The following is a 25078-nucleotide window of genomic DNA, read 5'->3' as shown; positions in this document are numbered from 1 at the left end:
TGGTGTGGCAAAGAGAGAGAGAGAGAGAGAGAGAGAGAGGTTGCAATATAATTCATAAAGGACAGCAGGATGACCACAGTCTGCATCCGCAGTGCATGGGAATGGCACAGGCACATCAGAACGAAGCTTTCCACAGCAAGGTTCATATCTAACATTTGTCCAACTGCTACTTGAGAGGGAAAGAAACAAAATGCAAATTCTTCTTATATAGAATGGAATGCCAGTTTTCACTTGATTGCAAAATTCTTTATTGAATCAAAAAAATGTAAGGTAGGCAAAAATGTGCAACCTTCCGAAAAAACAATGTGCACTTAAAACTTAAAAAGCAATAGCTTATAAAAGGTTCACACTATCAGTGAAATGGCTCTCTATCAAAGATTTAATCAAATCTTTCACGGCGGCGATCTTTCTTTAGTGTACAAAATATACAATGCTACAACGTGCTGTAGGCTATTGCGTGTAGATGAAACCATCTAGCAGAAATAAAATAGTCCCTTCTAGTTAGAGAGAAAAACAACAACAACAAAAAAGCTCTTTAGGTTTTTACTCTCGTGTTAGAACATAAAATAGTAAAAGTATTTTTGAGCTTTGAAACTGAGCATGAATTAACATTAATCTCTATAAAATTAAGACTTCAACTCCCTTTGCTCAGATTTATCTCACAATCCACAGCAGCAAGCGTTTACACCTGAATATGGACGCTGTAGTATTCTTCATTCTACAGATGATCCAGCATGGATATCCTTCTTTATCCACACTGATACCATTTAATGGCCGTGGTCCACTCTCCCTCTATTAGCTTCTACATACTGTAAACTTCACCTACAGCGGAGCACAATGGAATACAAAAACACTAAATCAAAGCCATAGATAACCTAAACTAAGGCTTTCCTACGACTGGTGGTTTGTATGACAAACCATTACATACTAGTAGTGACTTGTTGATTACTTAAGTGATGACTCCGCTCATGGTGACACCCGCCATTGATAGACGTCAATAACAGTGCTTCAAAAACGTTGAAATGTCAAGGAAAGGCAAGGTTCATCTTAGTTTCTCTAACACATCTAGTTACATCAAAGGCACGGTCAGTCATATCGCTACTGTACAAGTACACGTTTCTGACCGGGTAGGACAATGTCTTTAGAGTTTAAACAGCAGCACAAGGGTTAGAAGCTAGAACAGGAGTATATTGAGCTGAAAGGCACTAGTCAGTCACCACCATCTTACTCCTCCTCAGAGCCAAGAAGTGTAGAAGTTGGCATCATGGACCAGATCTGGATCAAATACACTTTTACACAACAAAATCAAATATTGTGAATCTATTTTAAGTGTAGTTAAGTTTTCAGTAATCGTAATTTCTTAAACATATATTAAGTGGTTCAAATCTGGTAAAAATCATCAGATCCAACTTATTGCACCCCCTATAGAATTTGTTACAGCAAACATAATATACATAACACTGACTGAGCAACAGTATAAGGCATCCATAACTTAACTGTGATAAAAAATAAACCGATCAGAACAAAAAAAAAAAAGGATCTGAAAGTAGCATAAACCATTTAAATTAGCTTTCATTGGCACAGTTTGTACAACGTTCCAGTTAAAACTACTGAATTCAAATACAGATGGCACGATTTGTGAACAGCGATTATGTTATAAAGATGGACATAAACCTTTTCCAAAGCTATTGTTAGAAGCTAACTGAGAGATCTGATAATATGAGTGGAATTACCTGCAAACCTTTCACCTGTAACACCTTTATCAGACAGATGTTGGTGGTGTTTGGAGAGCAACATACAGGTAGAAGTGTTTAAATCATTCCCTGTTATGCTAAATTCTTTGAGCATTAGTGCATCAGTTTAATTAAGTAAAGGGTAGTAAGAGCGGTGAAGCCCTATTTCTATAATCTAGTTTAACTAGATGGTATGTAGAAATGACTCTTTATTGTTGTATTATTTGTGTCACGCATCGTATAATATAAAGTTCCCCAAAACCTTCAAATAGCACTCACTTCAAAAAATGTGACTCAATCTAGTTTGCCAAATGTCTGTTGCAAAAGCACAATGACAAAGAAAAAAGAGAAACTGAAATGAATTGATAATAACTGTGAATGTTTTCCTTGTTGCGGTCATGTCGGCTTCCCCTGCTACTGCCGAGGGAGCGTTGAGGAGGATGCTTGGATTGTTCCCAGCCTGCCGTTCACTTGGACTGTCTTTGTGGGCGCAGCGACCTAGTTAAAGGAGACACAACATGTCATGTTTGTAATTCCCCCACTTTGGCAATGACAGGGGGTGATAGATCACGGGCAAGCTGGAAAGAATACATCAGGTTCTGTGGTTTTGTGGCAATATAGAAAATATTGCCTCAACTTAAAAGGTTTTCACGAGTGAATGTTTACCTCATCAAATCTGAGAGATGTGGTCAGAACTTGTGCTTATCTCTCTCCTCCTAATACTCTTCATTCTTTGCTGTTGTTCCTGTCTGATTTAAATGACGGATGAAATGGTTTCTGTCAACTCGAATTTTTGCACGACTGCTGACCTGAAATTGAACTTTATCTGCGTGGAAATACTCACAAAGCGGTACAGTATGGCTGTCAGATGAATCTGTGTGAACGTGTTTCAATCTGCGAATCATTTACAAGAGAGCTTTGTTCTGCCAACCGCTTCTTTCAACTAGGCAAGTGTGGGTCTCATTTTTTCTCCCTCCTCCTCTTCTTCAATAAGAGTCTCTCTGGGGGAAATTATGCCATCTTGTGCAATCCCTTGCTGTGCTAATGCTACATTTTTATTTGCTTAGGCTGTCTTTGTTTCGTTCATTTTTCCCTCTTCTCGCAGGCAGATAAGAGATTTGGAAACCAGCAGCCTCTAATGTAATTTAAATGTTTAAGTATAACTCTATACCCTCATCACTGCGTTTTCATGAAGCAGCTGTATAATTAACAGTACGAATGCAGAATAGGTAAAGGATGTTGGAGAGTTCTGCGACAACTTTCACTCAGTGGTGTAATTAAATGCTGTATATTTCTGTATTTCTACCTTTTTTAGCCTCTCAGAAGCAGATCCAGAGCGAATGGCCTCCAGCATAGCATCCCTGGCCAAGGCAGGGTTCGCGGCGGTGTTAGCACCTGGATGTGCCACAGTGCTAGGCTTACCCTGGGGCAAGGCAGGGGGAGGAGGTGGAGGTGCAACAATGGGTGGTGGTGGTGGTGGCGGTGGCGGGGTAAAGACATGAGGAGAAGTGCCAGTGAAAGAGGGTGGAGAGTGAGAAGGAGGGGGGCCTGCAGCTCTCTCAGAGGTCACTTTCCTGAACTTCACAAGCTCTTCGGCCGCCTCAGATTTGGTCTGCGGGACACAAAGAAGTGAGACGATGGTAACTCCAGACACACAAACATAGGCAGGAGCTGTCACATGTGTACATTCACCCTCATGGCCTAACACACCAGGGCCTCCAACCTCTGACACATATACAGATGTACTTTTTTTATTTTAAGCAAATTGTTCTGTTCTGCTCTTCCTGCATTTTTGATGTTTTTTTAATTCGTAGTCTGAGTTTGTTGTTTATTTTAGTAACTCCATTGCACATAATTATCCAATTTTCTTTATTCAATCACTTTTTTTGGATGCATTTTTGACTCCGCTTTAGTCATGCAGCATTCCAGAGATTCCACCTCTGGCGAGGAACCTCCAGAATAGAACTGCAGATGTTTCAGCTCCAGCAGCACGTTGTCATTCCGCATGGATTGTTACATGACAGCAAGCCACAGCTCACAGTCCACACAGACAGATGGAAATAGACGCTCATGCTTGCTTAACTTGGTTCATGCATTGTTCTGTGAGCTGCTAACAAGCTAACAATACAGAACAAGAGTTTATCATTTACATTTTCTAACAAAGATACTTCCTATTCTCAATGTAATTGCAATAAAGTGTGTTCTCTTTTAAGCACAGCGAGGCTATATACACCCACTAGTATATAGCCACACTAGCGGCTCTGTGAGGCTGCACTTAATGCTTTAGTAAGAAGTATTTTACCTTCCTCAGCCTTCCGGAGCTGCTCTGGGCTCTAATGGCAGCCAGAAGAGCAGACCTCTCATTCTCCTCCTCAACATAAGAGGATTTCTCCATGCTGCTGAGACCAGAAGTGGTTATCTAATAATGAAATAAACAGAGGAAAATCAATACACTGTTACCTTTCTTGTCTTGTTAAGAATATAGTGTTTCCATTACTGGCCTGATGGGTAAATGATACCCCGTAGTTTTCTTCCAAGTTGGCATTATAATGACACTCTCGTTATCATCAACACATCCATCCATCCCTCCCTACGCTGTGCTACGTTTATCTCACCTTCTTGAGCCTGTCTCTGCATCCGCCTGTCTGGATTGCCTCCATCAGGCTGCCGTGGAGAGACGTGTCTTTCTCAACAGACCTAGCGATCACTGGTCTGAACTTTTGAACCGGCCCAAACAAGGTTACTGGCGGAGGAGGCCCAGGTTTCGCACCTTCGTCTGACACGGTGGCAGAAGGTTGAGGTTTTGCATCAGCTGTTAGATGGGTGGCTGCCTTGGTCGTGTCGCTCGTCTTCTGAAGATGAAGATGTGGAGTATTGAGTACATTGTAATTCACAGTGACAGTTAACATGATATATTTCTAATACAGGTTTTACTCACACTTGTCCGGCCTTGGGATACAGTCTCGGGAGCTGTGGCTGGTCTGGCAGATGAGTGTAGAGGACTGCTTTGTGCAGGGCTGGGGCTTCTGAGCCAAAGTTGTTTAACATCAGTGCTGTCATTACTGGCGATCGTGTTTTTTGGGGCGGGGCCGCCAGACCGAATGTACTTATTCACAGCTGTTTCTGTTTCCAGCGTATTAGAGCTTCCTTTGGTGGATCCAATACAACTTCCAAATCTTCCCCTGTCCGATCTCACTTCTCCAAAATCGCTCTGGATATCTGAAACATGCTCCGGGTAGCTCATAGACCTCTTAGGATAAGGCGGGTTGGATTTAGAAGCCGAGTCATTCTCCTTATTGTCTGACAAAGACGACTGGGACGACTGCTGTGGATTCACTGTTATGGACCGACCTGATCTCTGGAAACCGGTAGCCTGTGATTTCAAGGAAGCAGAGGAGTCATGTACATTAGGGATAGAGTTGGGTTTAGCGGAGGGGTGCATTTGGTGCTTTGGGGTGTATTTAGTGATGGCAGACGCCACGTATTGGCTTGAGGTTCGCCTGGACGGTTTGAGAAAAGACAGGTCTTTGTTCAGGTCCGGAAGGAAAGGAGGGGGAAGGGCAGGTTTATTACTTGGCTGTTGAATGTTTTTGGACACTGAGATCTTGCTCTCGCCCTCTACCCGCTCCTCTTTTGCAACTGTGACGGCTCTCACTGGTTCTTTAGCTCCTTCTTTGACCACCTCTTTAGGCTGGGCTCTCTCTGCATGTTTATAGAATGAATTTTGCCTCATCTTTAGGTCCTCGGCGTCACTGCTTTTCAAAGCTGTAACTGCGATTGCAGTGGGAGTACTTTTCAGGCCATCTGTGCTCTCTTTGGCCTTTTCAATGAGATCTTTGCTGTGGGGCACAGCACTTTCTTGTCTCTCATTTGAGCTCCAGAAAGCTTTGGCTTTTCCAAGAAGAGGAGACCCCTCACTGGAATTAATTCCAGACTCTGATGAACCACCACCTCTGCTCCGTGAGATACCCCCTTTCACCATGTTTCCTTGATCGTCAATCTTAATGGCACCGACAGTTAATTTGACAGCTGGCTCTCCCGGAGCGGCATGCATGACAGCGGGTTTGGGAGGGACCACAGTGAAGGTTTTCGTACCGAAGCGGGATGTGACGTTACGGGTGATTTTACCATGTGTAGTGTGTGGGCTGGAGTTGTTCTGGTAAACCCTGTGCATCTCTTCATCTCTCTCCGCAGACACTGATCTCTGACTGGTCGGTGGAAGAACGGATTTCTTCTCTTGAAAAGATTGAGCGGTACTTTTCACGGGATCAGGTTGGATCTCAGCGCCCTTGCTGTGTTTCCGAAGGTCAACATTAGGTTTCACTGCCGATGTTGTTCTATGCTCCTTCACACTGTTGGTGTTAGTGGCGCTCATCTCTTTCATTTTTGTTCCCAGCATCTTTTTTTCCTTTTTGTCGGCTATAAACTTGTTCTCCAGGGACTTCCTGTGCTGTTCGGGTTGAGACGGCTGCTTAGCACTTGCACTGCTGCTTTTATTACTGTCAGCAGCTGTACAAGCATTGTTGTTTTGGTTCTGTGGCTCCACACTGGACTGGTGACGAAAGCCCGGACCTGTGATAAGTTAGGGTAAGAAAAAGTCAAATCAAAATATAATTACAATACATAACTGTTTTCTAACTATTGATACCACTGAGCCTGAATAAAGGCACAACATGTCAACAACGCGATCAAAAGCCCTCATGTCTTTGTGGACGTTGTCATATTTGTCATCGTACCCTTTCTGCCGGCTGGCTCAATCCTGGTTAGTGACGTTGTCTCGTTTTCTACAATGTGACGTTCATAGTCCTCCAGTACTTCATCTATGGCTGTGACTGGCACATCCAGGTCCACTACAGACACAGGCACCTCATTACTATCTGTTGACATGGTGTAGGCGGTATCCCTCGATGACACTACATCTATGTGATCTGGAAAAGGGGAACAGGTCAAGGAGTTAATAAATACTACTTTGGACACATTTAGATTTTTAAGAAGATGACCGTGGCTATTACTTATCAAAATAAACTGAGTTTGGAATAGTCACTTGTTGTCATGGTGGAGTACAGTCATGTCAAACTGCATATTCGTAAGATTACTTCATCGATATGACGAATGTAGAATGTTAAGATGGTCAACAGGTTTAATGCTTTACTGAACCGCAGTATACATTGACTCCAATGTTGAAGGCATGTACGCCACAACTGCCGGGACAAATGACAAATCCAGTTTAGGATTATAGGTGGACAGTTGCTCATGCTATTGACCCTCACCTGCAAGGTGCGCTTCAAAATCAGCCAGAGTCTGATGGAGCTGGGCTGTGAGCTCTGGGTCATCTGCATAGCTCTCTTTTAACCTGCCTGACTTTGCCTGTGGGCTAACGTCATTGTGTCTGAGGATGGCACACAAAAAACATGTGTCACACACACACACACACGCACACACACACACACAGTCCCCAAAACATTTGAAATGTTAAAAAGGGATTGGTAAGTAGAAGCAGCCATGATACAGCCCTCCCCATGACTCTATAATTCTTATTAACAATTCTTATTAGTAGAAGAAAGAAAATAAATGTGAGTTTTCAATATTTCTTTTTTTGCTTGTTCAAAGTTGAATTTCATTTATTTTAGAGCCTGTTGGCTTCGAAACATGTAGCTGTAAAGATATTATTACCACAGTTTGAACTTCCTTCACTCTCTTTAAGGGTTCAACAGAGCAGTCTCATGACTTACTGGCATATTAGCTATAACAAATTGCAACAATAAGTCCAAACCAAATAGAAGAGACTTGGATTGGTCCTCTTCCTCAACGATTCTGAGAAAACAGGGTCATAGTGCTTTCCTGGAATACCGAGGAGCCAGCAGCATCAGGCCAGGCCATGGATTCACAAAGTTTCCCTGAGAAATCAATCCAGGATCCCTGGTCTGGGCATATCACCATACACATTTTACAACAACTAGAAGGTGAAAAGTGATCTGGGGCAGCATTTGAATAAGGGCCTAGAACCATAACTGTGAAAGCCCGGCGGTTGAGGGTGCCAGCAACTCAAATATAACACATGGCGGGGTTTATGAGTACTGGCACAGTTAAAAAACTGTAGAAAGACTTCCAACGTCAGCTGAAACAGTGATGCTTTACTCTTCAGATGAAAGTACAGGTGCAAAACTAAACTTCATCAGCAAATGCGGGTATTAATTATTGGTGGTTAGGATGTCTCAGCTCAACAGCAAGGTATATTCTTCCCTTCCAGGAAACCAGGATTTATTCAAATGAACTTAAATATAAAAGGTGACAGCAATGGGAAAGATTCAAGCATTCTTAATACGCCTCACCATCTTAAATGAGACCTCCCATCATCTTGATTTACATTATGTGCTTGTCAACATCATTCTACTTTCCTTCCTCCCTCCTGCTGACCCTTACTTCCGCGCCTCCTCCTCCTGTGATTTTCATGACTTCCTCTCTACCTGTGTCTTGATCCCCAGGTGGCACATCCCTCGTCGCTGTCACTGGAATTGTCCCGCACCGGTCCCAGCAGTCTCTCTCCTCCGCTGCTTCCGTCCAGAGACAAACTCCCATCTGGGGAAGTGGGTTGGGTGTCAGATGGAGAGCTGACCATGCCCGAGTCCTCGCCCTCTACCATGCCCTCAGAGGCAGCGTAACCCTGGTCGGGCAGGCTGCTGCCACCGCTGGTGCTGCTGCCCAAAGACACGGTCTCCTCCTCGGGGGTTTCAGTTTCCGGTTTCCGGCAACTGGCTGCGGAGCTTTGCATGGAGTGCAGCCAAGCTGGGAGAGGATAGAGATATATGGGCTGTTATCACTGCCCTGTTAGCAACTTCAACATCCAAATCAAAAAAACATTAAGGCCTCATTTCTATTTCTCAAAGCCACAAACCTTAAAGACTTTTCCTACCTGGGAAAACACTAAGAAAAAAAACGGCACAACAAATCATGAGGACATTTGTTTGAAAAGAAGCGCAGGATGCAGAGTGAGCAAGAAGTGCAGGAGATGGAAGAAGACAGGAAGTATTTACGTTAGTTCCAACATTCATTCTGACACCACACACACAAACACACACACACACAAACCAGAAAACACAGACCAAATATACAAACACTAGCCCAGAGCACAGCCACCTGTGGCTTGATAAAACAACTTTAATGATGTGTGGGTGGACTTACTGTAAACAAAACCTTTTAATTAGATTTTTTACAGTACTGTTTTAGGTTCCAGTGAAAGATATTATTGCTTCATACCCTCTCATCTCTTTAGTACAGTCATGCTCCGGTCTGCCCCGCAGGATTTGGGGAACGTATTTAGTCTGTTACTGATCTCATTGAACTCTAGGCCAAGAGAATAAAAAAATCAATGTACCATTCACTTTCAGCAGCCCAGCCAGCATGCACAGCACTGGGAACTCAACAGGGGATTCTTCAAAATGGGTTCAACAGTTAGCAACCTTGTTTGTAATACCAGGTGTCTGAGAGTGTGTGGCATGCATTGTGCACCAATACGTCTCCCTATGTGTGTGTGTGTGTGTGTGTGTGTGTGTGTGTACTAGGCCTGTCAGTTTTGGACACGGTCCTAATGGTGTGGAGAGAACAGTCAGTTCCAGGAGATGTGGTGATGACTCACAGGGCTGTCCTCCCAGCTCCTTCCCAGCAACAGCTTAGTCATGCCAGCTACAGCCACAATCAGCTCACACACACACACACACACACACACACACACACACACACACACACACACACACACACACACACATGCACACATAGTTCTCAAACTTCCAACTTAATATGACCGTAGGCACACACTTCAGTTAAAGCCAAACAAAAAGTGTTGCAAGCAAATCCATACTGTGACGTGTTACTTGTCCAAATCAAACCATGGCAATCCATGCACGATCCCAAACCAAAGGCCTCGAATCTCGATCCAGTCTTCAACTGTTTAATTGAAAAAAAAAAAATGGCTTTCAAACATATGTTCTGTTTTTCCCGATCACAAGAGAGATTGCCTTTACAGATAAATGCGTGTTCATTGTCACAACTCTCCAGGCTCAAGGAGTACACGTGCCCTCACTAGGCTAAACGTTTGCACCAGAACTCAAAGGCTTAGCACTTGCAGAGGACAAATCCTATTCTACATACATACACTGATTAGGATCTGTGACACCACAATGGTTGCATTCGTATGGTAACAGAACAAGTCATATGATAAAAAGCAAGGGCTCCATTCACTTAACACCGTTCCCACACATTTTGCATTTTTGAACATGAAGGCTATCTAATAATATAAAGCTTAAAATTGAACATGCACTGTTCGGATGATGCGGTCTTCCCTTAAAGCCAAGTGTCTTGTAGTTTTTCCACATAGGATGTCAGGAAGGAAGGGTGATTTTGGATCCCTACCAATCATTTCAAAACAAACCGTGAAGCATTCATGCAGCTACAAGCCTCCACACTACTAGTAACAAAGGTCCTACAGCAAATGAGTGTGTAGTGTCATTCTCTTTTCTAAAAGAACTGATGCGAGTTCTCCTTGGGGAAAAGGTCTTTCATCTCATACACTTATCTTTAAAATGCATGAGGCACCACGACCTAAAAGCAACATGTCATTGATCGATTACCCTTTCCATAATGTTGCCAAAAGCAGCACACATTCAGGGCGTACGATTTCTAAACCAGGCCACAGCACACACACACACACACACACACACAGAGAGAGAAACATACACTGTCCAACTATTGATCTGCAGATATCGCATGACCAAAATATTGGCTGATAGATATCGCATGGCCTTGCCTCATAGCCTCATTTGAGCATGTCGCTCATCAATCACGCTGTAACCGATACATCCAGGGTTTAGCTCATCTGCCATATCGTCTTCTGACCACATTCTGTATGTCCACTTTGAACTCAGCCCTGATCTCATGCACAATCAATAACAACCTGCCAATGAAGTTGAAATACAAAACCCACCAACGGTACATATATATACATACATTTGTGTAAAAAAAACAAAACAAAAAAAAGGAGCATCGTTTTAAGAGTGAAATTGGAGAGCACTACTTGCTTTCACTTGCTGCATTTTGATGTCCTCAACAGAAGCAAATCCAAACCATCACAAGGCCAGACGCAGTTCAGGTTACTGCAAAGTACTGTGACACCAAGTGAAAGCAAGTAAAAGAAGTGAGGACAATAAAAAATAATGGCAGCAGCAAGACCACGACAACATATACAAGAGTACAGAAGACACAGTAGAACAGGAGGGAAGAGGAGGGTGGCGAACATCAGAGGGAGGTCCCGGCAGAAATAAGAAGGGGCCGGGAAGAAGCAGAGGGAACTGATTGGATTGTCAGATGATGAGAGGGTCAAGCCAGAGAGAGACTTCAGGAGTGTTTGGAGCGCAGACGTACAGGCCCACAGCAGTACACTGTAGAGCAGGGTGGGGGGGGGGGGAGAGAGTAAAGAAAAGAACAGGTGAGATTTGAGATGGATAGAACTTTAACATTGCATTTGGCGGGGATGGCGATGAAGGCAGCATCCAGAGCAAAAACCTAATCAGAAGGAAAGAAATTGACGGCGACTAAAAACGATTTAGCCGGGTCATGCAAAGAAGGACACATACGGAATCATGAGGAGGCGTACGCTCGGCATCACTCAACAATGTCTTCCATTATGCATCTAATATCCTCCAATGCACTGGATAAATGCAACACAAAAGGCACTCAAGTTGATTGTTGTTGACCCCTGCCCTGACCTTTTGGACCCAGAAGGCATAACAGGTTGACATTTATACATATGAAGCACCTTGACCTCACATGGACCCACTATCACTTAACAACTCAGCGGCCCGGGCTGCTGATGGAGAGATGGAAAAGCATGTGAGGACAAAGTGCAGTATTCACATACACACACAAACACACACACACACATGCAAACAAAAAAGGTTTAGCAGTAAATGATATGTGCAAAAACACAAACTCTGATTGTGACGAATGAAATAGAAGTTAGGGAAACCAGAAGAGCAGCTTCTAGGAAAAGAAAGAGATAGACCAAGAGTAAAGGAAAGGGAGAGGCCGTCCATCTGGGACCTACACTGGGGAGCTGCTTCCTCTGCCTCCGCGGGACTCTGCCGGGCGTTGCTTTCTGTGGGCTCAATGGGAGGGGAGGACAGAGTGGGGGGTAGGACAAGCTGTGCCGGTTCCTGCGCCGTGGTGCGCCGAGGTTTGGGTGGCGCTGGTTGATCAGCGGCTCCTGTGGGCGAAACAGCATGAAAGGCAGGGCAGGCAACTGATGGTCATGTGGGTAATAAAAAAAAGAGGAATGTGGCACAAACATATTATCAAACTGAACGCAGCACAGAAAACATTATGTAATCATCAAGATCTTTGTTTTTCACGTCTTCTGGCAACGTCTTGGCTGTGTTTCTGAGCTCCACTTCTTAAGTGGCTGCTTGTTGATCAAACAGTTTCCTTCATCCTCTGATTTTTTTGGGTGATGAAGTTTAAATCTCTGTGGGCAGAACTTCCTTCTTTGTCTGCACTGAGAGCCACTGAGCTTATCAGAGTTAAAGGTGCAGTAAGCTGCTCTGGTGTTAACAGCACATTCATTTGTAATGTTTTGCAATTGCTCCGGTGGAATTTCCCATTTCATGGACTTTACTTGACTACTGTCCGCAGTGGAGGGCCAAACCTTGGCAACAAAGGCCTGTTGAATATCAGCTGAGGTTTCAGGAGAAGTGACGGCAACAGCAGGTTTGTCGCTACCTCTCAGTTTAGATAAATCCTGGAAGAACTTGAATAAAAATAAATGTGTGCCAGGAGCGCTGCATACTGAACGCCGCTACCAGTCAGAGTCAATATGACATTTAGAATTTATACATTTGAAAAATCTAGCAGATCTGGGTTTAATCGGACGTAACTGCCAGATTACCACTTTGAAACTAGATGCCTATGTTTGCAGAGCAGCAAAGCTTTGCTACCGTAGTCAGAGGCGGAACGGCTACAGGTGATGACAAGCAGGGATAGAAAGTAGCATTGTGTGGATGTTCAAATGTCACATGTGATTATTACTGAAGGGGTAAATCCTACATTCTGTTTTAGCATTCAATAGCACCCACACAGCCCCAATATTCCCTCTCTATTTCATGCAGGCTACTAATTGACTTGTTGCTGCTAATGTAAGAAGAGGCAGTACGAAAGGAAGTGAAGAGGACTTGAGTACGGATGTGTCATATGTGCAGACTACGACACGCAAAGCTGACGCGAACAGAAGTGTAGACTGATGAACGGGACAAAGTCAATCTAGATGACATATTGGGTTTTAGCGGGAAAAGCACAATTACTGTAAAACAGCATTGTTGAAATATATCTACCGTAATGTCCTTATAAGGCTAGCGATGCATCAGCGTGCTGTGTCTTAGTCAGCAGGCGCTGTCGGTTTGATACTTTATCTGTTTACTCTGCAGTCGACGATCGGGAAGGAACTGAAACAGCAACACTGGATCTCGCACACGATCGAATCCTCTGTTCCTGTTCATTAAACTCTAGAAATTACCCGGAGCTAATCTTTCAGCAATTTGATCTCTGGTTTTTTCCTCCCCTGCATATCATTGTGGCTGTGATTACACGTTTCTCACAAAGACAAACCTAAATAAGCACACACTGCACTGATGCCGTTGGTGCTCCACTAAATAGCCGACTGATTAATGTGGACAACGTCTGGAAAACACAAGCACTACATCAAATTGTCAATATATCAACCAGTGGCGGATGTGTCGACTAGATTCAAAGAGGAACCGCTCATTTACGTTCACCCTGACTTTCCTACTTCAAGCTGAAGCGCTAGTGAAAAGAATATCGACAGAAGCATGTTTTAATATCATTTACATTTTAAGCTCTACACTACAAGAGAGTTTGAAGAGCCGAGGCAAATACAATTAACTAATATCAGACACTAGAAGCAAGCACTAGAAACCAGCAATAGTATGAAACCAAGCTTTAAATGATCACCAGAGAGTATTGCTATATTAAAGCGTTACTTTTAGTTTAATAGTGTGAAGCTCCGCCTCTATTGATTTAGAATCAGAGCTCTTTATCATCACAAACCTTCCCAAAGCAAGTGCCAGAGAGTTTACAGTTTGACATACGCATTCAATTTTGCTTAAATGAAAGGCGAAACATTATCTACATAACTAAGAGACTGAATCAAACCTACATGAAAGAAAGACCAACTGAAACCTGACAAATGAACCGTGTACATTTCTATCTCTGCCTCCACAAGCACGGGGGCACCACCCTACGCTGTACGTGCAGGGTGTAGCTTTTCTAGCCCTAACGTGTGTACCAGCTATTCAGCCACTGCCAAATATGTACAACTAAGAAAATCTACTTTAGAGTCACTGCATTTGAACGGTTGATGTTGAGGTTGTGTGCAGGACTAAACGGACTGTTAGAGAGACTGTGGCTTTGGGAATGAAACTATTTTTTTTCACGACAAATAGCCATTTGAACTCTGAATGAGTACTTTCTCTCACATTGTAAAGGGAAGCAAGGAAGACTGGAAAAAAAGGGAGAGTCAAAGAAAAGAAAAGAGAAAAGGTGTTGCACAGTCAGCAGTGTTAGGAGAAGAGTCTCGATGTATTAATGATCCTCATGCTGCCTGTTCTCTCCTGACAAACGCATTAACCTCCTCATACTTTCATCTGCCTGTCCATCATCTCCTCCCCTTAAACCCCTCTAGTCCCCTTGTTTCTACCTCGCTATACGCTGTCATCCCGCTGCCAAAACCTTCCCATGCTCCTCTCTCTGAACTCCATTCTGGTACCCTCACCTTCCTCATCCCCCTTTTTTTTCTGCGGACTACTACTCTCTCATCTCTGCCCCCGTCAGACACGGCAGCCCTCTGCTGCAATCTCACTTTGCCCCAGAGAAAGATCTAGGTTGTAGTACGATCAATACAAGGCCAGCCATAGTTCAAGTAGATGTTGCTTGAATCTATGATGGATCCGTCTGCCTTTGCATCTGCCAGCTTTGAAGGTTTGTTTGAGTGGCTGCATGCATACGAGAGAGAGGGAGAAAGAGAGAGGGGGATAGAGAAAGAGAGAAAGAGAGAGAAAGAGAGAAAGAAAGAAAGATAGGAAGAACCTGAGGGATTGATAAGTGCAGGCCAGAGACAAGGACTGTATTGTCTCATAGGCTATGATGAAAACCAGCTCCACTTGTTCCTGTACCTCAACCATGACACACGTACACACACGCACACACACACACACACACACACACACACACACACACACACACACACACACACACACACACACACACACACACACACAAAGTCTTTCACCAGGTTATGTGTACGTCATTCTTGACAGCTTAAGTTTCAGACGTTGCAGCAATGTGACAGCTCATTTTTCCCAGGGCAGACAATCACTCACTTTCTCTGTAAAATAAACTTCTACAGGCAACTTCTTCTGTAACACACAGAGGAAAGTGTTCAGCGTCACTGTGCTCGACAGCCAGGTTCACTTCCATTGCTTTTTAAACTCTGTGTCAGGTGCTAGTTTTGGAGTGTCTGTGTGTTGTCTGTTGTGTAGATAGTTACCCATTGCGCTGTGTCTGTTGTTCTCAACATCATCCGGTTTCAGGTTCGGGGCCAACTCGGTCTCCGACCCGGAGCTGCTGGCCGAGGTCGCCTCCTGATTTAATTTGGCAGCTGTGCTGCTGGCCTTTACCGTTTCCTCCACCCTGTGGCTGGAGCTTTTCACAGCGGGCTGGACCCGCAGAGACCCGCTCGCCGTGCTGCTGGTGAGGGTGCTGCAGTAAGAAGCGGCCTGGTCGAGGTCAGCGTCCGAGTCGTCGAGGCTGTGGCTCAGTTCAGAGCTGGAATCCTGGACAGACAGGCTCTCGGTGGTGCTGCTGCTTGGTGTCGGGGAACTGGGGGTCGGGCTGGCAGCGCACACAGGTGAAGGGTTTACTGCTGTTTTCGAGGGGACTGGTTTCACTGTTTGAGCTACAGAAACGGTGTTTGACTGAACCACCTTGTTACGGAAGGCTGGGGTGGGTGTGTGGGTAGCGGGGCTATCAGGGGTGGGAGAGGCAGAGGTCGAAGTGTCGTCAGGGTCTGGGGAGATGGAAGCTGGGGTGGGAGGAGGGGCCGGGGCCTTTCTTTTCCTCTGCTGGCTTTCTGAGCCGAGGCCCGTCTGATGGAAAATGAATTACGGAAAAGGAGAGAGACGGTAGAAAGTTAATTTATCTGAGCACCTTGTGCATTTGTCTGTGTGTTCGTGTGTGTGGTCTTAACCATAAATCAGTCTGTCAAGCAGAACTGAAGTTGAGGTTACTACTGAGTAATTAAATCAAGTGGAGCTCTGGCAGGCGTCTGAGTCTTAAAATCCCTCAGAGTGCCAAAATTCCTTTTAAATGATCCTAGAAGACATAAAACATCTGGCAGCGACACAGTTATTTTGGTGCCGAGGTGTTAGACATTGAAACTTTATGTGTATATTACTGTGTTTCTCAAAATAATTCAAATAGCCATCAACAGTTATTCAGATGTCATTACTGAATTACTCGTAAAACTGAATCACTGATCACTTCAGGGGTGAAGTGACAGCTCAGCTAATAGCAAAATGATGCAATTTCTTCTGTGTGCAAACACAAAAGAAATACTCTGTCTCATCCTGTTCCCGCTCTGCAACACTCAGTCAATTCAGTTCAAACACGATTGCTGGCATGATACAACTTGAGCCACTGAGGCAACAAATCAATGACAGGGAAAACATACAAGATGACATCAAGTGACATTTGGCACAGTGGGAACAAGTTCAATGGAAATCTGCACATGGGTGTTTCAAAACGTCAACACTGCTTTCTGTTTTTCAAAATGATTGTGGAGGATTTTTTTAGAAGCTTGCAGGAGAGGAGGATAGAGCAGGAAAGAGAGAGAGATAAAAAGGTGCAGATAGGATAAAACTGCGACTCATTAAGAAACTAAAAGTGGAAAATGATTTGTTTTAGTGCTGCACCGGTATGACGGTGTGTGAAAAATGAATATCATACGGGAAATTAAAACCGGTATACCGGTTCACCCAGCACTAATCGGTTTTACTTATTCCATGGGGAGATGAGACCATTCTCAATGGACAGGTTCCAACATTAAAGATGTCTTGTGTTTTAAGAAATCCCAATTACTGCTGCTGAGTTTAACTTATCTTCACTCTGAAACTCGACAGAGAACATGCTCGGAGCTGCGCGTAGCGTTGCATTATGCAGCAGGACAAGAGAGAGAGAGAGAGAGAGATCAGGCCACCTTGCCTTTCTGCAGGCAAATGGGTTGACACACGTGAACTCGATGAACTCACTGCATGACATGCGATGGAAATCTAAATGGCCCCCCAACTGGTTGTCTTTCACTTCCTTGGTCTCCCGCTTCTCTCCCTCTCTGGCATTCATACATACATGAATACAGACATACCAGTGGATGTGGGTCAAAGTTGAAGCTGAAATGGATGACTGACTTGCCTATGAAGATGGATGTGTGTGTGTGTGTGCGTGTGTAGTGTGTGTGCACGCATGTGTGTGTGTGTGTAAGTATGTTTATGTGTGTGTTCCCTGCAGAGTGAAACATAAGACTGAACCCAAGACCTGCAATGAAAGGAGGAGAGCTTCAACACACATGCACACTTTTCTATATGATTGTAGGGGCACATATACTCTCTTGCACATGCACACAAGTGCACACACACACACACACACACACACACACGAGAAGGAACAGTATATCTCATATCTCCGGCTGTAGCCCGGGTGTATGGATTTGGGAGTTGTTAGGGGTCGCGGGGTTAAGCGTGTGCTGCTCTCATGGTCCTTATTGGCGCCATGCCTGGGAACGTAGCATGTACTTAAGATTGTTAGAGTCTCAAGACTGTATTATACCACATTCAAGGTCACACAATACATTAAGTTAAGCTGACTTTGTAATATCATGATGTATACACTGTGTTACAGAGGAGAGTAGGTGTATATCGTCAGGACTCATGGTCTTTTCAGTGTTTGAGTCTTTTTTCTTAAGATCTGGCCACTTGTGCTCCTGTCTCAAGTCAACCTTGTGTCATGGCCTCACAAGTCGAGTCACAACAGAGCAAAGGATAGCCAAAGTGTCGAGCGGATCCTCAGGGCCTGACGCTCTCAGTACGGACGGTCGAGTCGCGTTGCATCAAATCACAAGCAGACACAATGTCAAATGAAATCACTGCAAATCTGTGGAGGTGAGGGATGAGTTCCCTGTGCAGCAGTTATTTCACATTATACTGTGAAAGACACAGTATAATAGTTAAAGATGGTGGAGCGATATAATCCATCATGTGAAGACACAGAGATGCTCAACACCTCTTTCCATTCCCATTCACTGGTTTCGATTAATCATCTAGTCGATTTTATTGAGGCAGAATATTGAGACAAAGAGGTTCTTCGTTATCACGAGGAGCCAGATTCATGGATGATCCTCTGTTTGTATTAAAATAGCTACAGGGATGCAAATAAATGAAGACCTTCCTCGCCGTTTATCTTAACATACTCGTACTAAGAGAAACACAATCAACACGTCACCGGGAGTCCACTTATTTCTGATGATTGACAAAGGCTGGGGGGACGTCATCAGCCACCATCTGACTATCTTTGTTTCCATGCCAATGTGATTGTGTTTGTTCTACAGGAACTCAACCAACAAGAGAAACATAGATTATAGAATAGATATTCAAAGCTTTCCTGGTTTTGTCTCAATAAACTGTGCTCGGACTGAAGACTGCTTGGTCTGACGGGGATGAGCTCTGCAGTGTAAATGCGGTCGTCTTTTTTTTTTTACTTTTAAAATGTAGTGGAGAGAATTAATTAAATACATTTGTTTTGCTGAATTTAAGATGCAGCCAGAGTCTCCCCCACCAATCACAAGCGGACAGGACAGAGCGCTACACCAATTAACGTGCACATCATGAACAAGCGGTTATTATCTACCAACATACTTCTTTGCTTGAACTCTTCTTGACTGGTTTTGTGTCGGCTCCGATTAAAGAACGATACGACACGGCATATGTGGACATGGGGTATTTTGAAGGGAATGCGCCTTAACACAAAAGGCCATAGAGAGCCATGCAAGGACAGTCTGGTGTGTCCATTAAATTTTCCACTCTATGGTTTCGAGAGGCCCCATGTTGGAGCATGTTGATCAGATAGGGCCACCCATGGAGGCTTCAACCTGGTGGCGTGACCATTCATCAGTTGTTTCGAAGGACTCTTGATGGGTGAGGGGCTTTGTTAAAGGGCAACATTACCGTGCCAATGTGGAATGCAGTGTGTATGTGTGTGTGTGTGTGTGTGTGTGTGTGTGGGTGGGTGGGAGAGAGGGGGTCAAACTGTATTTGTGGGTGCTTGTGCATGTCAAGTACATCCATATCTGCATGTGTGTGCGCAGATGTATGTGTATGTATGTATGAGCGTGTCAGGGATAATAATAGCGGCTGAACTGTCCCACCACTGAGGGCACAGAGGTCAACAACATCCTAACAGAAGACTGGAAGACAGTTAGTGTGTGTGTGTGTGTCATAATGAACATGTGTGGGATGTATGATGAAAAGAGTTTTATGTTTAATGTCTTAACAATGTGTGTGTGGAAGGGGGGGCGTAGAAGAGTCTAGCTAAGGATAAGGAGACACATGGCTGACCCACTTCCATTGTCGTCTACTTTGTCCTACTAATCCACATAAATTGAATGTTTAGAAGTTAGGTTAGAGGAATTACAGTAGAATAACATATTGGCAGTAGCAAGTTCTTACATTTTAATGTTTGTAATTTGTCCTTGACAAATGACTTAAATGATTAATCAACCCAAAGCAACAAAAGGCAGACGAAGGGTATTCACTAATTGCTTTCTCATTTTAATCCCCAACAGATCAGTGGTTAGTTACCTCTCTAAGATTGAGATACATCCTGATTATCGGTTTGCTGCAAATCCACACATTTAGAGGAATCCTACCTACAGTTCACTACAGCCACCACAACCTGCGGACATCTAGCACACATTTACATGCGTCACAATACATTACTGTGAAGAGTATTCATGTTGTTAGTAGGCATCTGTATGACAGAGGCCAAATTCAATAACAGCACAAGAGTAAATGAGGTTAAAAAACACGTTTTCTAACACTAATGTACAATAATTCAGATTTTTGTTTTCCATGCAAATCTTGTGTAATGGCCAAAACGCAAAACCTCCTATCTGCCTATTTTCTGATTGGCGGATTTCACTTTGGATGATGAGAACAAGGAAGGCTGCTCATTTTCAGTCTGTCTGCAAGATTTTCCCGCCCTTCATTGTGAAAGAAAAGTTATTCCAAAAACAGTGTATATGTATAACAAATACGAAAACAAGAAGTTATTTTTTGTTTTCTCAATAAAGTGCATTTTTCAGATAGGAGGTTTGGCTTTTCGGCCATCGGTATATTCTGACTATCAGAATATATAAGATGTGTATATACAACGTGTGTTATATTAGATCTTTTTGTCATTACATCAAGGCCCTTTTGACGATGTATGTAAAATGTACATTGACCTACGAGAGCCGGAGCACCTGCTGTTTCCAACTGGAGCACAAATGAACAAAAACAGCAGCTCTATAGGAAGGATGAAGGAGTAGGATCAGAGATGAACAGAGGAAGGGCTAATCCCAACTGATCCAGATAAAAAAAAGAAATGTTGTTCCTGCAGAATACGTGGAGAGATAACAACTACTACTACTACTTTCCTTCTTTCTGTCTTTGCTCTCTTGTTCCCTCACAGATTCTTATTTGAACAAAGCTCAACCTATCCAACCACAAATAAAACAGGCACTAGCAGCGATAAAAGCCAGCAGCTGACCTTCTTTCGTGATGATGTTAAGTGTGTGTGGGGGGCGTGAACTCATTGGCTGAAGCTGTGAGCAGTCGACAAGTGTTGTAAAAGAGACAAAACAGACGGTGTGCAGCAGAAGAAAAGCTCATATGGAGGGGTAATAATATAAAGAAAAGACAGATGACAAAACAAAGAACAAAGAAGAAAAACTTGTCTGGCTGATTAAACCAGAGCTGTGCATTAGAGCAGATTAAAGTTAGCTACCGTTGTAGACAATTACGAGACTGATGGATGGCTGTGAAAAACAAGCCTCCCTCTGCTGCCAACTCTCTACTTTCACACAGTGACAGATCATCAGGAAGAAGAAGGAAAAAAATAAAAAGCTAGCCAGCTCGATCAATCAAGAAGCCACACAGACGCAGGCAGGAATGCAGCACGTACAAAAACAAATCCATGCAAACGCAGACAACTCTCAGGACAGTAACGGGCAGAATGCTTGACACACACGCACAACTGAGTACATACAATGCTTGACACACACACACACACACACACATGTCCAGACAGCCGTAGTTTAGACTAATAACAGAGCGCTTATTGATGCAAATACTGGAACTATACTTTTGTCTCTCACAGTAAGGCAAACTGCCATCAGTCAGATCTGATCAGCAATCACATGGTGTCAGAGCTGCCCTTGAGCAAACCTTTGTCAGATCTGACAGCTGGATTTCCCTCGAGAAATGTAATCGCAAACACTTGTAACAGTGCAACTGCCAGCATGGTTCATTTGTGTTCTTCCATGTGAGAAACATTTTTAATTCCCCACATCCTGGTTACACAGCAAACAGATGTGATGTAAGTTATGACTCGTCTGGCTCGGATCTCCCTCTCCTGGCTTTAGGTTTCACGATAAAACCAGAGAGGTTTCTGTGTTGGTTCTTGCTTAATTGGCTACATTAAAAATCTATTGAAAAGCTTTTTGTTCCAGCTCTATCTACATGTAATACTGCCGATTACCTCATTTCTGGGCCGTCACTAAAAGTGAAAGTCTATAATAAGCTGCAGGCTAAACATGTGTAAACTTTTCTCACAGACTGCCTGCTTACTGCCACTGATCTTACTACTACTTCACCTTCTGAACTCCAACGCCGCTCGTTCCCTGTTGAACTTTTCTCCCATCGTGTCCTGAAGGTGAGGGTGGTGCTAAGGGCATGCCAACCACATTTCATGCACTACTGCATTTTAGAAATATGATCCTAAAACCTTTTACATAGTTAATGTTGCACAGCTAGAATAAACTCACACTTATAAGACCCGATGTGACCTTACTTTGACTCTCTGTGACCCTACAAGTCACTCAGTTTCTCTCTTTTGGTCTGTATCGCTCTCTCTCATTCTCTGTTGCTTCAGTTGTCTGTCTTTATCTTTCAGTCTCCCTGCACACACAACGCACACAAGTGCACTCAGGAAGCACCTTCTGTTACTGAGCATTGAAGCAGAAAGCTCAGAATTTCTCTGAACTCCTTTTTCACAAGAGGCAAAGTAGACACGGCTTTCTTTCCAAACCACAATATCAGATTGCCTATCACCGCTGGAAAAAAACAACAACCCCCAAAAAAACAAGGTTGTGTTTCTCTGCACTCGATGTTCCAAAACATCATTTAAATCAGTGCTGCTCGCATAAAGACAGACACAGGTTGTTGTTTGCGAAGCTGGAAAAACTGTAAAGCTCCCTGACTCCGAGCATGAGGAAACATCCGATTCTCCTGCAGTCGAAGATGGCGGTACACTCTTCCTGGAAACGCTGAGTCATCTGTTTTTAGTGCCATTAGTGCTATTCACATTCTCATTACCGTATAAAGCAGCCGGTCCCTCAGACATCAAGGAGGTCGACGATCTACTTCCATTAATGCAAATGAAATAAGAGCGTAAATAGAGACATATTCATATTGCGCAAAAAAATGTGATAACTACCACGTATGAAAGTATAAAATACAATGCTGTGACTGTAATGGTCACTCACTCGGGTTAGTAAAAAACATATATATACACACACACATACAAATACTGTGAAACATGTGCAACAACACCAACATAACATACTAACATGTTAATCTCATCCAAACTACTCAAGTAAGTATTTAAAGAAATCAAACATGAGCCCACCAACATATGGAAAATGAAAGCAAAGACCGCAAGAGTGAAATGTTAAATATAGCAAAAAAATACATCTTAAATTGATCATTTGTGATCCACAGCCGACCATAAAGAGATTTGTTGGATAAAGTTAATTCTAACTATGATTTAAATCAGTGATTCTCAACTGGTGGGTCGCGACCCAAAAGTGGGTTGTGGACCCGTTTTCAGTGGGTCGCCTTTGCCTGGAAAAAAAAAAAATCCTGTGCTTTTGTTTTGAAGGGGATTTTTTGTGCAGCGGAGTTATTCCCACTCCTTAACAGTATTTGGCATTAATGCCTTCTAATGCTAATAGACACCCTCCATTTCACAGTATAGAAGAACACCAGCAAAGTTTGTTTTCATGCTAATTGAGCGAAACGCAAGTACGACACCGACTACATGAGATATGGATGTTCTTACATTGAGGACAAAAGAGGGCAAAAACCTCAGTGTGTTTTGTGCAGCGAGGTTCTGGCACAAGAAAGCATGAAGCCGTCAAAACTGAAGCGGCATTTGGAAACAAAACACCCTTCTCTCAAAGGTAAACCTGTTGAGTACTTTCGAAGACGACTTCAAGACCTGAGGACATCACACAAAGTGACTCACTTACCTGCAGCCATGGACGTGTTGGATCAATCCGCAGCGGATAAACTGAAAACTATACCTCTGTCAAATAACACTATAAGTAGGCGCATTGAAGACATGTCGGATGACATCAAACAACAGACCACAGCTCGAAATTTAGGCAAGTGGTCATTTAGCATTACAAATGGACGAATCTACAGACATAACAAACAAAGCGGTTTCACTCGTTTACGTGAAACATGTGTGGGACGGGGACTCACAGGAACAATTTCTCTGCACAAGAGAGCTCCCTATACTACGACTGCAGAGGACATTTTCAGCTCAGGTTCAAACTGCACCATCTTTTCATTAAATACATTTGAGAAGTTGAAAATGTGGGTCTTGGCTTATCATTAAGGGGTGATGGTGGGTCCCGCAGCCAGACCAGTGACTTAAATGACTGGCCTGAATCTGCTTCTCCAAAGTCCATCTGAAGCATTCAGCTTCATTATAACAATCTCATCACCCTTATAGCTCATAATATGATGTCGGCGTCTATTACTGACTCTTGTAAGTCTCAATTAGTTGACCACCTAGCTTGTTCGGCTCAGAGGGGAGGTCCACAATGAGGACAGCCCTCGTGGAGAGCCGTCCTCAAGGGATCTGCTTTCATGTGCCTAATCTTGCTCTATCACAAACACACACGTTATCTCAGCACACCTGTACATCTATTAAACTATTAAATCATAAATACATAGCTCGACACCTTGACATGCTGCCGTGATGTGATTTATTGGACGTGTATAATTGCTCCACAGATCCGAGTCACGCAGACCTGTTGAATGCCAATGCCCCCGACGAACCGTCCTGAGAAGACCTGGATGCTATAATTCCCCCTGTCATGAAACTAAATCATTTTTAATCACAAACACAGGCCAGGCGTGCTGCCAACACCTCACACCTCTGTGCTGTCCTCGGATCACACTGGCTAATCACATATCCCCTTCCTGTGAAACAACATCAAACCATCAATCAATCATTTTCTCTTTCCATTCATCTATTAATCAACAGGGTGACAGCATAAATGTTTTTAAAAATGTACATTAAACAGGCATGTTGCTATTCGGTTGGTCTTGTATATAAGATATACGTCACATGTGACTTGTTGACTATATAAGGCTGAACTGTTGATGAGACCAGCGGGACGCATCGTCTTCAATCTCTCAACCCGAGGAAGCGGAGAGGCGGTATGGCACCGCAGTATGGCCATGCATGAATATACATGAGACAGACAGGGACATGGAGAAATCTATTATTAGACCAGTCATCAAGTCCTCAGATGACCTTCCCTCCTGTGAAGCTGCTCTTGTGAGACAGTGGTGTCTCAGTACTTCTGCTCTGGTGTCTACGGATGAAGTATCTGCACAGCTACAATTTGCCGAACTAAAAACAATCACGGCAGCTATAAGGATATAAATTAAGCTTAAATTAGAGTCACAATGCACTGGAAAAAGAAAAGGCAAAACATCTACAATTTAGTTGAAATTAATGCCATAAAGCAGGGGTCACTAATCGGCCGAGTCCAGACGCCGTTGTATCTGGACCCTGGACCTTTTATTTTTAAATCCAGCCCTTATTGTAATTGAAATGAGAGAAGAACATTTATTTATTATTTATAATTCATCCAGTTAAATTTGAAAACTGACGATGAA

General features: G+C 43.4%; 1 protein-coding gene across 1 annotated transcript in view; it reads right to left on the bottom strand.

Moving 5' to 3' along the window:
* Positions 1-241: 241 nt before the first annotated feature.
* Positions 242-25078, bottom strand: part of cobl (cordon-bleu WH2 repeat protein) — a 50188-nt gene continuing 25351 nt past the window's right edge. The window contains exons 9-18 of the mRNA XM_079164320.1: positions 15343-15940; positions 11833-11991; positions 8201-8519; positions 7004-7122; positions 6470-6661; positions 4672-6305; positions 4349-4585; positions 4036-4152; positions 3040-3345; positions 242-2231 (exon numbers count right to left, since the gene is read on the bottom strand). Of these exons, the coding sequence (XP_079020446.1) occupies positions 2148-2231; positions 3040-3345; positions 4036-4152; positions 4349-4585; positions 4672-6305; positions 6470-6661; positions 7004-7122; positions 8201-8519; positions 11833-11991; positions 15343-15940 (3765 nt within the window). The 3' untranslated portion in view covers positions 242-2147. The remainder of the gene's footprint in view (positions 2232-3039; positions 3346-4035; positions 4153-4348; positions 4586-4671; positions 6306-6469; positions 6662-7003; positions 7123-8200; positions 8520-11832; positions 11992-15342; positions 15941-25078) is intronic.

The sequence above is a fragment of the Pholis gunnellus genome (genome assembly GCF_910591455.1).
Source record: "Pholis gunnellus genome assembly, chromosome: 8".
Lineage (NCBI taxonomy): Eukaryota > Metazoa > Chordata > Actinopteri > Perciformes > Pholidae > Pholis > Pholis gunnellus.
This window is presented reverse-complemented; position numbering and strand designations above follow the sequence as displayed.